General features: G+C 32.5%; 4 protein-coding genes across 6 annotated transcripts; 2 read left to right on the plus strand and 2 right to left on the minus strand.

The window, feature by feature from the left end:
• Positions 1–782: 782 nt before the first annotated feature.
• Positions 783–5,743, plus strand: LOC124916518 (peroxisome biogenesis protein 22-like). 3 transcript variants are annotated; one of them, XM_047457249.1, is made up of 9 exons: positions 783–1,057; positions 1,410–1,634; positions 1,720–1,767; positions 2,178–2,234; positions 2,337–2,438; positions 4,344–4,409; positions 5,015–5,116; positions 5,330–5,449; positions 5,588–5,743. In XM_047457249.1, the coding sequence occupies exons 1-8, from the start codon at positions 950–952 to the stop codon at positions 5,435–5,437; spliced, it is 816 nt and encodes a 271-aa protein (XP_047313205.1). In that variant the 5' UTR covers positions 783–949; the 3' UTR covers positions 5,438–5,449; positions 5,588–5,743. The 3 variants fall into 3 exon arrangements, with proteins under 3 accessions (XP_047313205.1, XP_047313206.1, XP_047313204.1); XM_047457250.1 differs by having other exon boundaries at positions 1,410–1,628; positions 5,330–5,743; XM_047457248.1 differs by having other exon boundaries at positions 784–1,057; positions 5,330–5,743.
• Positions 5,744–6,465: 722 nt separating this feature from the next.
• On the plus strand, positions 6,466–7,272 carry LOC124913664. Its single transcript, XM_047454075.1, has one exon. It carries the CDS (start codon positions 6,466–6,468, stop codon positions 7,255–7,257), a length of 792 nt encoding a protein of 263 aa, XP_047310031.1. The 3' UTR covers positions 7,258–7,272.
• Positions 7,273–8,507: 1,235 nt separating this feature from the next.
• Positions 8,508–10,043, minus strand: LOC124915882 (delta-1-pyrroline-5-carboxylate synthase-like). The gene is made up of 8 exons (XM_047456632.1): positions 9,816–10,043; positions 9,637–9,733; positions 9,460–9,563; positions 9,159–9,385; positions 8,994–9,062; positions 8,855–8,921; positions 8,688–8,758; positions 8,508–8,586 (listed from the first exon to the last, which is right to left on the minus strand). Exons 1-8 carry the CDS (start codon positions 10,041–10,043, stop codon positions 8,508–8,510), a joined length of 942 nt encoding a protein of 313 aa, XP_047312588.1.
• On the minus strand, positions 9,982–11,992 carry LOC124915883 (delta-1-pyrroline-5-carboxylate synthase 1-like). Its single transcript, XM_047456633.1, has 8 exons — positions 11,942–11,992; positions 11,799–11,870; positions 11,600–11,703; positions 11,410–11,512; positions 11,163–11,324; positions 10,791–11,080; positions 10,573–10,717; positions 9,982–10,498 (listed from the first exon to the last, which is right to left on the minus strand). Exons 1-8 carry the CDS (start codon positions 11,990–11,992, stop codon positions 10,055–10,057), a joined length of 1,371 nt encoding a protein of 456 aa, XP_047312589.1. The 3' UTR covers positions 9,982–10,054.
• Between the last annotated feature and the right edge of the window lie 5,915 nt (positions 11,993–17,907).

A 17,907-nucleotide genomic window follows, 5' to 3' on the forward strand; every position in this document is an offset into this window, starting at 1 on the left:
CGCATGCTTTGTGCTCTTGCATTTGATCTTTGTGATTTTTACATGCTTTGTGCTCTTGCATTTGATCTTTGTGATTTTCGCATTCTTTGTGCTCTTGCGTTAGATCTTTGTGATTTTCCCATTCTTTGTGCTCTTGCGTCTGATCTCTGTGATTTCCGCATGCTTTGTGCCTTTGCCCATGGTCTTTGTGATACGAGTTTACCTTGGGTATTCTTTTTGTTGCCTCGGTGGTAATAAATTGGCGATGATGTGTCTTGCAATTCCGTGATTATGTTTTGCACTGTTTTGGGCCAAAGGTGGAGATTGTTGGGTATTGGTTGGCCCAATATTGTGGCCCAATCTCTAGTAACCCGCTTATTGGACTTGACCTAATAATATAAATAGATACTACTCTCTTGGTGGGAGGTAGATGTCAAAATCCTTTGTGGTGTTTGAATGCTAATGAGAGGATTGTCTCCTTTGTGTGAGATAGTGGTGCAAATAAATAAGAGGACTGAGTCAAACTTTAATCGCATTCACACCCAAAAATATGTATTACGCGTGAGGATCAATACGTAATACTCCTCACACGTAATATGTAATGCCCTCATCTAAAGACCAAAAATAACAATTTTACAAAGTTTAAAGTGTGGTTCATTTTTTGAATTTGACCCATCATCAGGTCATTTCGTCACATTCTCTATTTTTTAAAGAGGCTGGATAACTCAATAGTCCATTCTCGCCGACCCGACCCGACCCGACCCAGAAGATGATTAACACGTCAGCATTCCATTTTTCTGTCTTCCTCTGACCGATCGATCGACCGACCGACGGGGGGACGATCTTTGCGTCTCGTTCACGAAATCTCTCTCTCTCTGGAATCTGCAACCCCTAAAACGAACGGTGAAACTGGGAACGATGACAAGCTGAGGGTTTATCAAAGAAAAATAAGGCATATTTGTTCTCAACCATGTCTGATGAACACTCGAACGAACCCTTGCTACAGCTGATCAAGAAATTTGGAGGTTATCTGTCTCTCAAAATGTCTAAGCTCTTCCCCATCTCGCTTCGCAATCTGGTTACTCCACCAACTCGATATCTTCTTTTTTATACCTTACTTCTGATCACACAAATTAGTTTCCAATTTTACGTGCGTGCTTTCTTGACGTGATTCTGTTGCCGAATTTTTAATGCTTCTATAATTGCAATGAATTCACTTTCCCTGACCCAGAAAAATATTAAATCCATTTTGTTCTTCTTTCAAGTTGAGTTAGCTGTATTGGCGAATTTATTGCTTGCTGCTGATGTTAACTACTCTAGAATCTTGTCTCATAAGTACTGTACAGATGCTAGAGAATGTGTATTTGAGCAGTTATATGTATGCCCTCCATGTTCTAGGAGTGTGATTTGCAAATTGTGTTCTATGGTAGGATTCACACTCTGTTGGGGCAGTAGCAGGCCTTGCTGTGGCGATACTGTTTACTTGGAGATTTTTGAGGTCGCCGAGTACACCTAGAAGGCCACCCAAACGGCAAGCTAACGCGCCTAGTTCTTCTAGTATTAGCTCAAATGCAAATCTGACCCCATCAGGATTAGAGTCATATTTGGAAGATTCGCAAACACAAGATGTTGATGACTTTTTTCAGCCTGTAAGGGTTGGTAAAATTATTTCACAATTGGATGATTATTAGTATTCTATTTCAGAAATTTAATTCTATTTGTTTATTTTTGGTGTTGCAGCCCACTCTAGGACAAGTAGTTAGGCAGAGATTGAGTGAAGGAAGGAAGGTAATCCTTTCATACATTTAAGTTATCCGAGTATATTAGTATGCAGTTAAACTGGTTTTCTGCACAATATTGTACTTGTGTTTTTGACATTTTCCCTTTTCAACACTTTGAATATGACAATATCTTAGGTTGTCTTAGACCTTGTCTATTCATGATTTCAGTGTTATTCTTGTTTATTTTTAGGTCTTGATTGTAATTTGTATTCTTTATAGACTGCAGAGCTATAGTAGTTGGAAAACTTCCTTATTAGTTCTTCAGAAGTAGACAGTTTTAATTGCACTTTAGAACTAAGGCAAATTTCCTTATTAGTTCTTCTTTAATTCTATTAGATTACTTGTTGGACCAGTTTAGATCAAAGGCAAATTTGATGCCAGTTTGTGGAGAATTGAATGTTTTCCTCTGTTGTGCAGGTAACATGCCGTTTGCTTGGGGTTATCCTTGAGGAAACCACTCCAGAGGAACTTCAGGTAAAAAGACCTTTGTCAACTTATATTAATATTTAGTAAGAGTTTGTGTTTTGGCAGTCTGGAGGAATAATATATATACTATTTTTACCTTGGTTTGTGCAGAAACATGCAACTGTCAAATCTTCTGTCCTGGAAGTTCTGCTGGAAATAACAAAATGTTGTGATCTATATCTAATGGAAAGAGTACTGGATGATGAAAGTGAGGTGGGTGTTTTATTTATTTATTCTTGTCTGAAGTTGTTGGCATTTGTATAATTGTATTCCATCAAAGCTTAATTTAATCCTCTGGCAATCAGTTAGAACTTTATGTGCTCTTGTAGACTTGTTCACTAGGTTTCTGCCGTTTGTTGTGTACATATTTACTTTTAATCCATGAGATGCAAACCTAAGGTACCAACCATTGCTCCTTTTATTATAATGTACTTCTTGGATAACCAGGAGCTTGTGTGATCTTGGGTTTATTGCAAATAAACTGGCATATTAAATAAAAACTTATTTGATGTAAAAACATGTTCTCCGCAATTTTGAGATCTTCTCAAAATGCGGCTTAATGATTTTTTTCCCATCCTTTCAAAAAGAGAGAAAGTGGTTTGTTTGGGTAAAATGGCTAAAATATCCTTAGTATTTAAAATGTTAAAAAAAATAAAGGTATTTTGGTATTTTAGTTTATTTTAATGATTTGATAGAAGAACTGACTGATGATGGGATGGTACTATGGTAGTTTATTTGGATTAAATCCAAATAAACCACATCAAACAAGCTCCATGTGAATGCATTTGTACATGCATGTAGTACTTAACTAGTGGCACTTATTGTTGATATTGCAAAATCTCCATACTCAGTGATTGATTTAACTTGGAATATCATCCATTTGGATTTGGTTCTTCTAGGTGTTGATATGCAGGTTGTTGAATTTTGTGGATTTGCTACCTCAACTAGATTTTTTTTTTTTCTTTCTGTATTTGCTTGTTTAAACTTTGATATGAATGCAACTCATTGCTATGACCTTTATGCCTTTGATCATGCAAAGTATTTGATTCTATCTTCGATATAATGGCTACGGTTTTACCTAATCCCACTGTAAACTACAAAAAGAATTCGATCACTTTGGCCACATCAGATCACCCATACACCCAACCATCATTTATAGGATAACCTTCTCTACTTTAATTAGTTCCTACTAAATTGTAGTCTTTTTTCTCATTCTAATAGAGCCATAAGTGGTGAGTTGAATTTCTATGGACTAATGATGAATTTGTTGTACTCTAAGACTAAAAGACGGAAGCTTTTGTGTTCCTGTCGACAAGGAGACTCATACAATTTATCTGAGAGAAGACTAATTTACAAAAAAATAATCCTTTCTGGTTTACTCTCTCCTGCACAACATTTTCCTTGTATTTATTATAGTAATGTTAATTACACAAAGTGCGATGCTTTGAAGGCGATAATGATTTAGTAGAATTCCTCAGTTCTGAAAACTACTAGATCATTTCAAAATGGTTTTCTTTTGGAAATATTTCTTGGCATAAACCAATGTTTCAAATCAGATGCCCTTGTGATATGAGATCTTAAATTGTATGCTTTATGGGTCTCATAGGTGCCTTATTCAAGAAAAGGTAAGCTTGGCATGTGAGTTGTTGGATGAACACCATATTAATGTCGTATGTACAACTACTGTATTAATGCAAACTTTAACATTTTATAAGAAAAGCTAATGATGTGCAGTAGTAGTCTTGTTCTACCAAGACAGAGACCAGCCGTTCAACCTTTTTCTTTTTCTTTCTCAATTTGGAGGATGAAGGTTTTCCTTGACCTCACAATTCTATTGAATAAATAGGTATTGGCACATATTATGCGAGCTATTCTCATCTAGTATTGTGGAATCTCTTGTTAAATAATCCTTTTAGTTGTATTCAACATCTATATTTACAGCCATGTCAATGCTGTAGTTGTTTATCAGTCAAATCATACAATGAATTGTAAGCTATTTAATATTGTTTAGATTTGGAATGAATGACAATATACCAACATTTTCTTTTTCCTTAGGTTTTTGTTGCAAACATACAAATATTCTCCCCTTCATTTTGACTGTAATATAATTCCATGCAGAAAAGGGTTGTCCTTGCTCTGGAAGATGCTGGAGTGTTTACATCTGGAGGTTTGGTTAAGGACAAGGTAATTTTTTTTATTAGTAATTCTCTTCAGAAATGATTTCCTGGATGTTTTGCTTCCTTTCTAGATTTATCTATTATTTATCTTTTGAACGTTTCAACTTGGTGTTGATGAATGTCCTTTCATAAAAAAATCATTAGAGGTTCTTTGTTTTGAGGTTATTTGAGATTTTATAATGATTGGGACTATTTTGAATTTGTTGTTAGTTTTTAGATTTTGGATTATTAACCAGTAGACGGGGTTATTACATGTTTGAGAATCCTATCCTAAATTATGTTTTTCATATAATCATATCACACTTTTGAGAACTTTGCAGCTTAATGTTGAACATTCATTAATTATGGCCTTGATTGATGATGCATTCAATCAAAATAACTCCTTATCTCATCATCAATAACTTATTCAATTCAATCATTAACCAAAACACAAATTTACCTTTACTTCTTTTTTTTTGTAACATTTTAAATGTTAAATACAAAGGATATTTTAGTTATTTAACCCAAATAACCCACTTATTCATCAAGATTCAGATGTGCTGTCATAATGGTCTTCTTTTGCAATTTGGGAGTTCAATTAGTCATATATATATATATATTTTGTGTGTATAGGTTCTCTTTTGTAGTACAGAGATTGGGCGAACATCTTTTGTTCGACAACTTGAACCAGACTGGCACATGGAATCAAATATTGAAGTTGTCACCCAGCTATCGGTAAGATTCTTCTTGTATATGCATCGGATTCGGAACCAACTTTTCTAAAAATTTGAAAACAACTGCTTGATTATCTTTGAAGTCTTGTTTACAATGTGTTTCTTGAGTAGCACTTGAAAGAAGAAACAGTATTAATTTCCTCCGGAAGCATCTCATTTGTCGGATTTAAATGCTCAGTGCTGTTATAATCTGGTGATTTACTGTTGGTTTCAGCGATTCATCAAATATCAACTACACATCGCACCTGGAAGAACGGAAAGAACTTCTTCTGCTAATATTTTCAGCTCTCTGTCTTTGGAACAGTTCTTCGGATGTGGTTGATGCAAAAAGATGGTAAATACTCATTTTAAGATATATTTCTATGTTTTTTTTCTTCTGAGAATTAGGTCATTTTGCTTAGAAATGCCTGTCTGTAATTTATAATAACTACATTAAGCAAATGTTGTCGTGTTCTTTTGTATTTGTTTTCAGCCTTTGAACAGAACTGATCGAAACACATTTCCTGTGTCTTCATGCTATTTAGGAAGTTTTTTGTTAACAAAGAAATCGATTGTAACATATTCATAGACAAGATGGTGTTTTTTCTTTATTGCCTATGGGGAAAAGGAGATGTAATTAATTATACTTCAGCAATATTCTCATCCTATTCAAATGCTTCAGTTAAAATGCACTCTTTCTAGTTGTAAATTACTTTTTTTTTCTTGACCAATATTAAGCGATTTTAATATCAGATCATTCATCTAATTGGTTTTATTCTTTTAATTAACGCTGGAATTTAACTCGTGACGTTTCCTCTTTTTCAAATAAGATGACACCGATGTAGTAGATATTGAATCGAAACTTTTTAAATAAGGCTAGTATTTTATCTAAATTTATAGGGTTAATATTGAATCGAAATCTAAGAGCTCAACAGGGTTCATTTTGCTTATTTTTTGTATTTGTTTTTTCCCTTTTACACATTTTTATGCTATGACCTTATAAAAATAAAAATAAAGAAAAATTGAGATTTATGTCCAGTCTTGGTTGTTTTTTCACTCAGTTTGGCGTGCTCTTTTCTTACTCATGCATATTTTCGATGAATACAATTGCATGTCAACATAACATATAAATAGCATGTTTTCCCTTTGCATTAGGGCTCATTTGAAACACTATTTTACGTCCAAATTCTTGATTAAAGATCGTCGTTAAATTTATCGTCTTAACACATAACATAAATTCATATAAACTTGTTGGACTTATTATTTTCGTTTAAACTCAGATGAATAAAAGTGTTTCCAAACGATACCTCATCCCTCGAAACCATCTATAAACAACCGAATCAATCCATCAATCACAACAAAAAAGGCATGATGAAGCTGATCATTGTTATGACAAAAACATTTGAATTCACGGTTGAAGTTGCTTCCCAAGAAGAAACCATAGTTCAACTCAAACAAAAAATCCATCAACTTGTCGGCATCTCACCTCCTTTCCAAACTCTCACAATTTACGGTTGGGAACTCATGGACGGCCTCGACTTCGAAGATTACCCCATCATATCCGACAACACCAAAATCGATCTCTCCATCAAACATCACAAACACCAACATGTGGTGACGTTACCTAGAGAATTAGAGACCATCACTCGAGGTAAAATGACAATCATCATAAAATTCTCGTCAAGAAAAATAAACATAGACATCGACAACACAGAAACCGTTAGAAGCCTGAAGGAAAAGATCCACATAATCGACGGAACACCCATCAAGCGAATGAGTTTATTCTTCTCCGGAAGGGAACTTGAGGAGGATTTTCGTGGTTTGAGTGAGTACGGTATACACGAGTCGTCTGAGATCGTGGTGTTCCTTAAGACCATGAGTCGGTTGATGGTGGATCCTCCATCGAGAGGGGTGAACGTCGTGGTGCAGACGTCGTCTAGCTTACTAGAAGCGCCTGCTCGGTTCACCCTCGAGATGAAGGACACGAGCACGGTCAGCGAATTGAGACATGTTGTGTTGATGAGGAAGATATTGCCAATGGATGAATATATATTCATTCATAAACAAAGGATTATGCGGGAGAGTTGTAGCTTACGTTGGCATGGAGTTGAAGATGGCGATTGTCTCTACGTTTTCAAAGGAACAGTTAGTCGGGCTGGATAAATTTATTACCTTATTATTATTTTCGAAGATCAACTTTAACATTCATTATCTTATTAAGTTCTCGTCTATTCAATTAAGGGTAACGGTTCGTTTTGGTCGATTATTAACCAAAATGCACATTCATATCGTCGGCTTCATCGATCAGAAAATCGGTTTAGTCGGATTGCTATTGTTGTGGACATGAACAAATATTAATATTATGAATAACACAATTAATTAGTAATATATATGAATAATGTTATTAATAGATGCATTATCATAATTTATGAAAAATTTATTGATAAGATTATATTGTATTTATATGAATAATGTCATTAATGATAAGATTCACTTAATTAAAAAAAATATTGTTATCCAAAACACAACTGCATTATAATTATATATATATATATATATATATATATATATATATATATATATATATATATATATATATATATATATATATATATATATATATATATATATATATATATATAATCATATTAAAATTTATTTAACAATTTTGAGATTAAGTCTGTCTAATACTTATAATATTTAAAATTATGATGTACTTTTATTAATTTTATTTTATGAAATGTTATTATGATCTAAGTGGTCCTATTCTATGTTCCGGGTTAGGAAGCACTACTACTATCAATTTAAGATTCAATTTTCGAAACGACCAAGACTGTTAGAATAAATTTGTTAAAATGAAAATCGTAATGAAATTCAATTTGGTCCATTAAAATTTGATATTAGATTTAGTTTCATCGGTTATGATTAAATTTGTTTAGTTTAATCAAAATGCTAATATATGAATCTTATTAATATTATATAGACCCCATAAATTCTCCCAAATGACAAAAATTATGAACTTGTAAATTATAAAATTTAAGACATTTAAAATTATAAAAGTTTTAGATAAATTAAGTTTATATTCCACAAATTTTATGAAAAATATAACTAATTGGTAAATATACAAATGTCTGATTTTATAAAAAGATTAGTAAACTTGACAAGATAAATGGACTCATCTTATGCTTGAATGATTTAGATTTTGGTGATCGATTATGCATGATGATGAAGATAAAGAAAAACTTGCAGAGTAATATTTAACTTTTAAACTGTCTAGTATATGAACCCTAACATTAAGTAGCAGAGAGTTTTAAGACACTACTTGAATAAAACTGCAGTGACAACAATCAAGTTAATTACTCTCATGTGCCAAAATTGATGGCACTAACTAAAATCATCTTCCAAAAAAACATTCATACAAGGTTTAGGTTTTTGTGAGTATACACCACCCCTTGATCTCCATCTACCACTTGCCCATTGCCTCTTACAATCCTGAATTTTCAAACAAGCAAAAGAAGATTTCAATCAAAACTTCTATTTTTTTTTTTGAATTTGAAATGGAATGGAAGAAGACAGAGGATGATTTCACATACCATCTTGTTGTCAAGAGACCCTCAACTCCAACTGGGCCGCGAGCATGGATCCTGCTGGTGCTAATCCCAACCTTTAACAAAACACGATATAACATGTGAGGAAAAGATGTTAAGGTTAAGAAACACCAATTTAGTAAAACATTATGGTTAAAAGAATATGTTGGAACCTCTGCTCCTAATCCAAATCTAGCTCCATCACAAAACCGTGTACTTGCATTGTGGATAACTGCAGCACTGTTAATAATACATAATGTTTGTGATTCAGTAATGAGAATCCATATTGAAAATTTGAAACTCATCCCTTACCTGTCAACTTGATGCAGGAAATGTTCAGCTACTTCTTTGTCCTCAGTTATGATGCAGTCAGTATGGGCACTGGAAAACAGATAAAGCATATATAAACACTCAGGTTAGTCTTGCTTTTTCATGATCAATAAATAAAAGTGTACAAAAAAACAAAAAGAAACATGCCTTCCATTTTGATGAATATGATCAATAGCAGCATTCAGATTGTCTACTATTTCAATTGTACAAGCCCATGAACTATACTCGTGATGCAATGTCTCTGCTTCCCTGAGATTCAATAAACTAGCTGCTTTTGGTCCTCCATACAGAATAATACCTTTCTCTTGAAGCTCTTCAACGAGCTTCTTCAGATCACCGTTGGTTACCAAATCAGAATGCACAAGAAGGGTTTCCTGGTCAAAAAAATGAAATTTTAATTTTTCTGAATCGAACAGAAATGAAAATGAGTAGGGTAGTAAATAAATACCATGGCATTACAGGCTGCCGGGTAATCCAACTTTGCATCCAATATGATGGTCTTAGCCATATCCATATCAGCAAATTTATCCACATAAACATGGCATACTCCATCTGCCAAAAACAAAATGTCACTATAAATTGTCCAACACGAAAACCATAGGACTTTGTTTTTAATTTTACCCACCAGCGTGACCAAGAACAGGGATTTTTGTAGATTCTTTTATGTGGGAAACGAGTTGGTTGCTTCCTCTAGGGATCACAAGATCAATCACATCATCAAGCTGAAAGAGGACCATCATCAAAAAGAATCAGTAGCAGAAATTTGAAACAGCAGAAGATTTGATTGAAGATTATATAAGTTACCTTAAGCAGGTCAGAAATTTCTTCTCTTGAAGTGACAAGGTTTATGAGTTTTTTTCCAACAGAATCCGGGATAGCTTCTGTTATAACCTTGTGTAATATTGCATTCGATCGTTTAGCTTCCTTCCCACCTTTCAACAACAGCCCATTCCCGCTCCTAATTGCAAGTGATGCAATCTGTCCAATTGTTTTGAATCCAAAAATTTGAGAAATTAAGTTAAATAGATGCATAAATTTGGGAATCAGTCACTCAGGTTTGCTGTCTTCACCTGGACTAACGCATCTGGGCGAGACTCAAAGATCACGAGTAGTACTCCCAAAGGACATGCTTTCTTCTCTAAGACAAGCCCATCTGCAAGCTCTGTTTTCTTCAATACACAACCAATTGGCTCTTCCATGTCAGCAAGCAAACGAATGGATTTCGCAAGTGAAGATATCTGCATACAATAATAATAATGAGAATCTGCTTCTTCTAAATAAAGGAACAATGCAGCAGTTTTCAAAAAAAAAAAAATACTTGCCTTCCCAGGTTTCATCACCAAACGTGATATCAACGACCTGTCATAACCGCATGCCTCAGCCTCCTCAACATCCACTTGATTCTCAGCAATAATTAACTCTTCATTTGCCTCCAAGGCATCTGCCACTGCAATCAAAATTCCCCTCCTCTCATCCGAAGTTCGACTCTGAAACCAAACAACAAAGTTCACTACAGGAAACAAAAAGGGGATGAAAAAGAAAAGACATTATCCCAACAAACCTGAAGCTTTCTAGAACATTCACGAGCTGCAACCGCCATCTCGCGAGCATTAACATCATGAACAAACAAATCTGCATCTTGATGAAAAAGAGTACCAATACGTTCCCCATTTATCACCCGAATGATATTCTGTGGAGCAAATCCACTAACCATCGAGATTGAAAATTAATATTCAGAGCTCCAAAATCGTCAAACAAAACCAAAAACCAAAAAACTACCTAGCAATAATAACAGGAGTGCCTGCATAAGCAGTACTAATAGCAGCCTTCAATTTTGCATGCATGCCTCCTCTTCCAACTCTCGATTTATCACCAAACGCAATTTGATGCTTCTCTTTTATGTATGTATGAATCAGCTTCGACGTAGGATCATTAGGTGGACCGCTATAAAGGCCATCCACATCCGTTAACAGAACAAGTAAGTCAGCTTTCAATTCAATTGCTAATAGTCCAGCCAAACTATCATTGTCCCAGAATATACCATGTGAATCCTGTATTAAATTATTATCCTTCAAATCAGAAGCATTTCAAATATCTTAATCAGAAAACAAAATTTTATAAACAAAATTATAAACTGGCAGATTCTTGTACCGAATAAGGAGCTCTCCTTGTACTTATAGCATCGTTTTCGTTGAATATAGGAATGCTTCTTAACGCTAGCAATGTGTTTACTGTTTCAGATAACTGCTCCCTGAAGTCTGGATTCTTAAAGTCATTATCAGTCACTAAAAGCTGTGAAGATGTAATATCCAACTGCACAAATCATTATAGGTTAATTTGTTAATTCTCTTATAAGCTAATAATACCTTAGCTCCCCATAAAACAAAACTAAAAAAACCTGGCTCAATAAATTGTCATAAACCGCCATAAGCCCGTTCTGTCCAACAGCCGCGCATGCCTTCCCATCTAACTCAAGCTGCGGTTTTTGAAGGTCGGCGAAACTACACAAACACACAAACACACAAACCATTATTAGCTATAACCAGTTTCAATATTATGGGTAATTATTTGAACAAAAGAAACAAAACCTGCTATTGATCAATCTTCTATATCTAAGCCTTTGACGACCAGCTCCAACAGCACCAGATGAGACCAAAATGATTTCAAGTCCTTGTGTGTTCAGTTCTTCAATCTGAAAACAATATTTTAGTATAAATTACTTTAACCAAGTTTATATTATAATAAAGATGGGATCTTGAATATTATTAACATAATACACAATTATACCTGCTCAAAAATACCACCAACTCTACCAATGGCTAATCGACCATCGTCTCTTGTTACTACAGCCGTACCCACCTGTTATTCTTGTATTAAAAAATAATCTGCATTTCAAAAAAACCAAACATATAGTAGTAATAAACATGTACCTTAATCACCACACGTTTAATGTTACTGAGGAAGCTACGAGATGGATCCATGGCAGAAAATAAGATCTCTATGTGAAGAAGAAGAAGAATGAGGAAGAAGGGAGAAGGGTTTTAAATTATAGAGAAGGAATGAATGAAAAATAGTAAATATTGAAACAATTTACATACATAAAAAATAACATTCCATATAGAGATAGGATATATAAAATCAAAACCGACTTTCCGCATTATTTTCCTTTTTAATTGTTTAGTTTAGGGACTTATTTAACAAAATATACTATTAATTTTGTTAAGAATGTTATAGATATTGAGAATTAAAATGCGAATTTTATTCTTTATTAGATAGAAAATTATAGATATATATATATATATATATATAATTGACTAAATCAAATCCAAAACCCTTTAAAAAAAGAAAATTAAAATTTGACTTCAAATAAAAAAAACTTACTATGAAGAAAAATAAGAATATGGAGATAGAGAATTGGGTTTTGAAACAAATGTACAAACAAATTATTAATGATATAGAATTAAGAGTTTTGAGAAGGAAGAATATCGATGCCCTTTCCATTCTTATGTAAAAAAAATATAAATTTTATGTTATAGAAAGTCAAGATTGCATAAATTCTTAGAGATTTTATCAATTTATTAAGAAAATCAAATGCAGATAATACATTAATTACATTGTAACAATCCTAATTTTTTTTGAAAGAAATATAAATATATATAATTTTAAAATTTAAAACCTCATTTATTTGTAAATAAATTATAAGTACTCTCAAATAATTTATTAATTATATTTATGTTTTAAATTACTTATAAATACTTTTTTTTGGTTGAATATCAATATAGTTAAAGTATCACCTTTATTATAGGAATATATTATTAATCTTTATTATTTGGTTAACATTATTATTATTTAATTTTCACAGTTATAATTTCAATTCAATTTAATGTGTTAATTTTAAGTGAAAATTAAATTTATGATATTTAATTTTTTTGTAAGTACCAATTTTTGTAACTTGAACTACATTAATGACTTATTTGATAGATATTATTAAAATTTAAATATTGCGAAAAAAAAAGAAGTGTGAATTGGACCTTCATTATAAATTATTTTAAATTTCATAAATTTTATAAGATGGAATTGAGGACAATAGAATATTATGCTAATTTCCCCATGAAGTAATCTGGTGATATGAATTAATACCTGGTCACAAAAATATCTGGTTGAGAATTAAAATGCAATATTGTTATATAGTTTGTTGCCTATTTCAATAAAACCCTCCAAAAAAATAGAATATAAGAAAAAAGGACTTTGAGTTGTCCTTAGGTTAAGTGAAAATATTAATTTGTATATGATGTTCTTCATATTGAATAAAAAACTAATTGTATTTGAGATATGTAGAAAAATATAATGAATAAGATAATTGGTATAAATTAGAAGATTAATTTGAATCAAAATTGTTAAAATCGAGAGATTAAGTAAAATCGTTATCTAGTTGTAAACTGGTAAAATATAGAGTTTACACTAACCACTAACCACTAAGAGTTTAATTTGAAAAACTAATAGTTATATATTATTATTATTTATAAATATAATTAAATATTTTATACTTAGCCAATTTTATGAAATTATATATTTTAATATAAAATTAATTAAAAAATAATAATAAATAATTAACGTATAAAAAATTTATATTTACAAAATTAATTATATTAAGTAATTTATTTAAAAAAAATAATAATAACTTTATTTTTTAATTTTTAAATATAAATTTATTTGTTTAAAGTAAATTGTATAAAATCGTAAAATCGAAATTATTTATAAATTCGTAAAATTGTAAAATCTTATTATTTTAAATTTAAAATCGTAAGAGTTTACTTATTTAAGAGTTTAAATAAAATCAGACTCGTTAGCCTAACGTGAAATCGTAAAATAGTAAGATTTTTAACTCGAGATTTTAATAGTCTTGATTTGAATATTATATTTAAGTTTAGAACCTAAAAGTAAAAGATTGATTTATATTAATTTCAGAAAATAAAATCATCAATCTACTCTCCTAAAAATAGAAATATATATATAAAAAAATCTACTCTTCAAAGTAAAATTAAAGATAGAAATGTGTTTTATTCTAACTCTGGAAATACCTTCTATATATGATATTTTTGTTGGGATTCAATGCTGTTTCTAAATATAATCTATAATATATATATTTATAAATGACCCAATCCACTCTTTATTTTCCTTTTTTAATCTCAATAATAAAAATCAAGATTAATAGAGGTGGAACTAGATATGAATGATCAATTTCCTAAGAACTATTTTATTTTTTTAATGCATTTAAATGAAAAAAAATGATGATCAGTTTGTGCATACCTCACTATTCTTAATTTTAGATCATTATATATGTTTACAGGTCATTTTATCTAAGTCACCTACAAAAGAAAACAAAACAACAAGCTTAACTTATAAAAATCAAATAAGGTAGAAAAAGTAAAATTGGTAAGAATTATAACATTAATATATAGATAGATATGTATATATTTCCATTAATCACAACCATTTTTGTTCAACATTTGAAAATAAGAAATAAGTTGGGTTTTAAAGTAAAACAAATAAACCAACAAAATTAAGTCATAAACTTACTATATATAGAAGAATGCTTATTTGGAAGCCAAATTAGAAAAATAGGATAATCATCAATGTTATTGCATTTATCAACAACCCATAGAATACAAATCATGTACCAATTATCTTTAGATCTGGTCAAGAACAAATGATCACAAGAATGGCAAAGATAATACAGTAATTTGATGGGGCAGTGACTTAATAAATGCGATAACATATTTAGGCATTATTTCTAAACGCTGGATATGGAGAATGCACGATTTTTTTTAAACGCTGAGTTCCGCTTATACTTTGGAGTGCGACTAATCCCACGGATTAAACACAAAGTTCACAAACACACATAACCATTTAACCAGACGCAGAACTTGTCGCATGACGGACTCAAACTCAGAGCCTCAGAAAAGCTGAGAATATCCACCTCTTGTTTCCGCTAAGCTAGAAGAGGGGATGAATGCACATATCTTAATAGACACTCAAATTGCATTTCAAAATATAGATCTAGAAATGATTGTGACATCAATTGAAAATGTAGATCTAGGAAGAATGGGTCCATAGAAAAAGATAATTAGCAAGAATTGAGGTAGAAGTAGATGCAACTAAAGAAGAAAAAAATAAAGTTTTCAAGGATTTATTGAAAAAAAATTAAAGAATGGAATCTCCTTTGAAATTGGAGTGTTTCTTATTACAGGAAACTTATATCTTGTGTGGAAGAAAATTTCATTTTATATGAAATCAAACACAAGGAAATAAACAACCAAAATCTAGAGAAAACGTCTTACCTAATTAAGTTTATATTTAGAGAAAGATCCAGAGACGATAGCGGGTATCAGAGAGTCGTTAACGTTGGTGCGCCAATCTATCTGGTGCATCTTATAAGGGTATACAACTTAATAGACTTTTAAGTATTTTAATTGGATCATCTTTTCTAGCCTAACGACAACAAGAGGTGAATATTAATCCTAAGGTACTGAGTTCGAGCCCGTCAGACGCCAAATTTCTTGTCTAGTTAAAATTATAAGTGTGTTTGCGTGTTATGTGTTTAACACCCTTTAGCCACATTTTCCGTTCTAAAAAAAGTATTTTAATTGTGTGTCGAAAAATTAACAATATTTTGGATAGGATTTTAATAGTTCAAAGACAAAATGATTTTAAGGTTCAAAGTGTGTACTATAAAGATCAAAGTAAAATAAGTGACTGTTAAAACTCAAAAGAAAGAATTTCTGGAGGGAGATATATTTTCAGTACAATAGGAAATGACTATATATAGCCTTACATAAGAAAATGGAAACCAACACATGATCACACGATCACATATAAAACTAGAAATGTAAACAACTGATAACCAATCCCTAGAGAATAGGCCTCTAAGCATAACCGGCTGGACTTGGTCATTAATAATAATAATAATAATAAGGGACTTAATTATAAAAGACTAACATTCCCTCCCTTAAACTAAGACTTCCTTCTTAGTTTACACAACTGGCCGTCATCATTCCAAGCATGCTTCGAAGCCTTTCGAACTGTTCTAACTTTAATGGTTTTGTCATTATATCAGCAATCTGATCTTCAGTCCTACAGTAGTTTAGCTCAATGATCCCATCATTCACTAGATCCCTTAGAAAATGAAACATAACATCGATATGCTTGCTTTTACCATGAAACACCGGATTCCTAGATAGCTTGATAGTAGAACTGTTATCACATAGAATGACTGTCCTTGTCTTCTTCTTTTCAATCCCAAGTTGCTCCAGAATTCTTTTGAGCCAGACACATTGACATGCACACATAGCAGCTGCTATATATTCAGACTCTATAGTAGATAAAGCTACGACTGGCTGTTTCTTTGACGTCCAAGATACAGCTCCTAATCCCATAAAGAATACATACCCTGATGTACTTCTCCTGTCATTTAAATCCCCGACATAATCGTTGTCTGTGTATCCAACAAGTCTGTAATTTGCCTCTCCTTTTTTGTAAAGTATTCCCAGCTCATATGTGCCTTTTAGATATCTAAGCATCCTCTTTTCTGCTGTCCAATGCATTGTGGTGGGATTGGCCATAAACCTGCTGATGAGCTCAACTCCATACATTAAGTCTGGTCTGGTTACCGTTAGATACATGAAGCTGCCAACCACTTGTTTGTACATGGTTTCATTGATTTTAGTACCTCCTTCATCCTTGATTAGTTTTGTTCCCAACACAATTGGATTCTTCACAGCATTACTTTCCTTCATTCCAAACCTTTCTAGTACTTCTTGAGCATACCTCTTTTGACATATAAAGATTCCACTTGAGTAGTGTTTGACTTCAATTCCCAGGAAATACTTCATTTTCCCCAAGTCCGACATATCGAACTCCATCATCATTGAGTGTTTAAACTCATCACACATGTCTTTATCATTGCTAGTATATATTAAATCATCAACATAGAGACTAACCAATAAAAACTTACCTTCTTCTAACTTGGTGAACAAAGTATGCTCATGTGGACATCTGTCAAATTTCTCTCGAATGAAGTAGGCCTCAATCCTGCTAAACCAAGCCCATGGTGTTTGTTTAAGCCCATACAATGACTTTTTGAGTCTGTACACCTTTTCTTCTTCCCCTTTCTTTACGAACTCTTCAGGCTGTTGAACAAATACTTCTTCTTTAAGCTCCCCATGGAGAAAATCACTTTTTACATCTAATTGTAAAATTTCCCAACCAAACTGAGCAGCTAAAGCAATAATTGTTCTAATAGTATCAAGTCTAGCCACATGAGCAAAAACTTCAGTGTAGTCTATACCATACATTTGCGCATATCCCTTCGCTACCAATCTGACTTTAAACTTTTCTACCTCTCCTTCTTCATTAAGTTTGGTCTTGAATACCCATTTGAATCTAACAATTTTAGCTCCAGGAGGCAGCTTGACAAGTTCCCAGGTATGATTCTTCTCAATTGCTTCTATCTCCATTTTTATAGCTTCTCTCCATTTCTTCTCCAGAACAGTTTTAGAGAAAGAAACTGGATCCTTCTCAATTGCCATCATGGCCTTAAATATTCTTCATCTCCCTCATTACCTCTGTCAAATTCATTTAGCCATGCTAGTACTTTTCTATGTCTGATTTCCCTCCCTTGAGCCAAGCTAGTAGGTGTCTCAGCAGTAGATACCTCAGTAGTTTTCTCATCATGTGTTGGACCTAAATCTGTATCTTTATTTGTTTCACCATCATTCTCCTCATTTGGCCATTCTAGGACACCTTGACTGCTCCCTTCTTCTGTGCTGTCCCAATCCCATCCAATCTCTTCTTCAAATACCACATCTCTACTGATGATGATGGTTTGTGTGATGGG

Source organism: Impatiens glandulifera, chromosome 9 (assembly GCF_907164915.1).
Source record: "Impatiens glandulifera chromosome 9, dImpGla2.1, whole genome shotgun sequence".
NCBI classification, from domain to species: domain Eukaryota; kingdom Viridiplantae; phylum Streptophyta; class Magnoliopsida; order Ericales; family Balsaminaceae; genus Impatiens; species Impatiens glandulifera.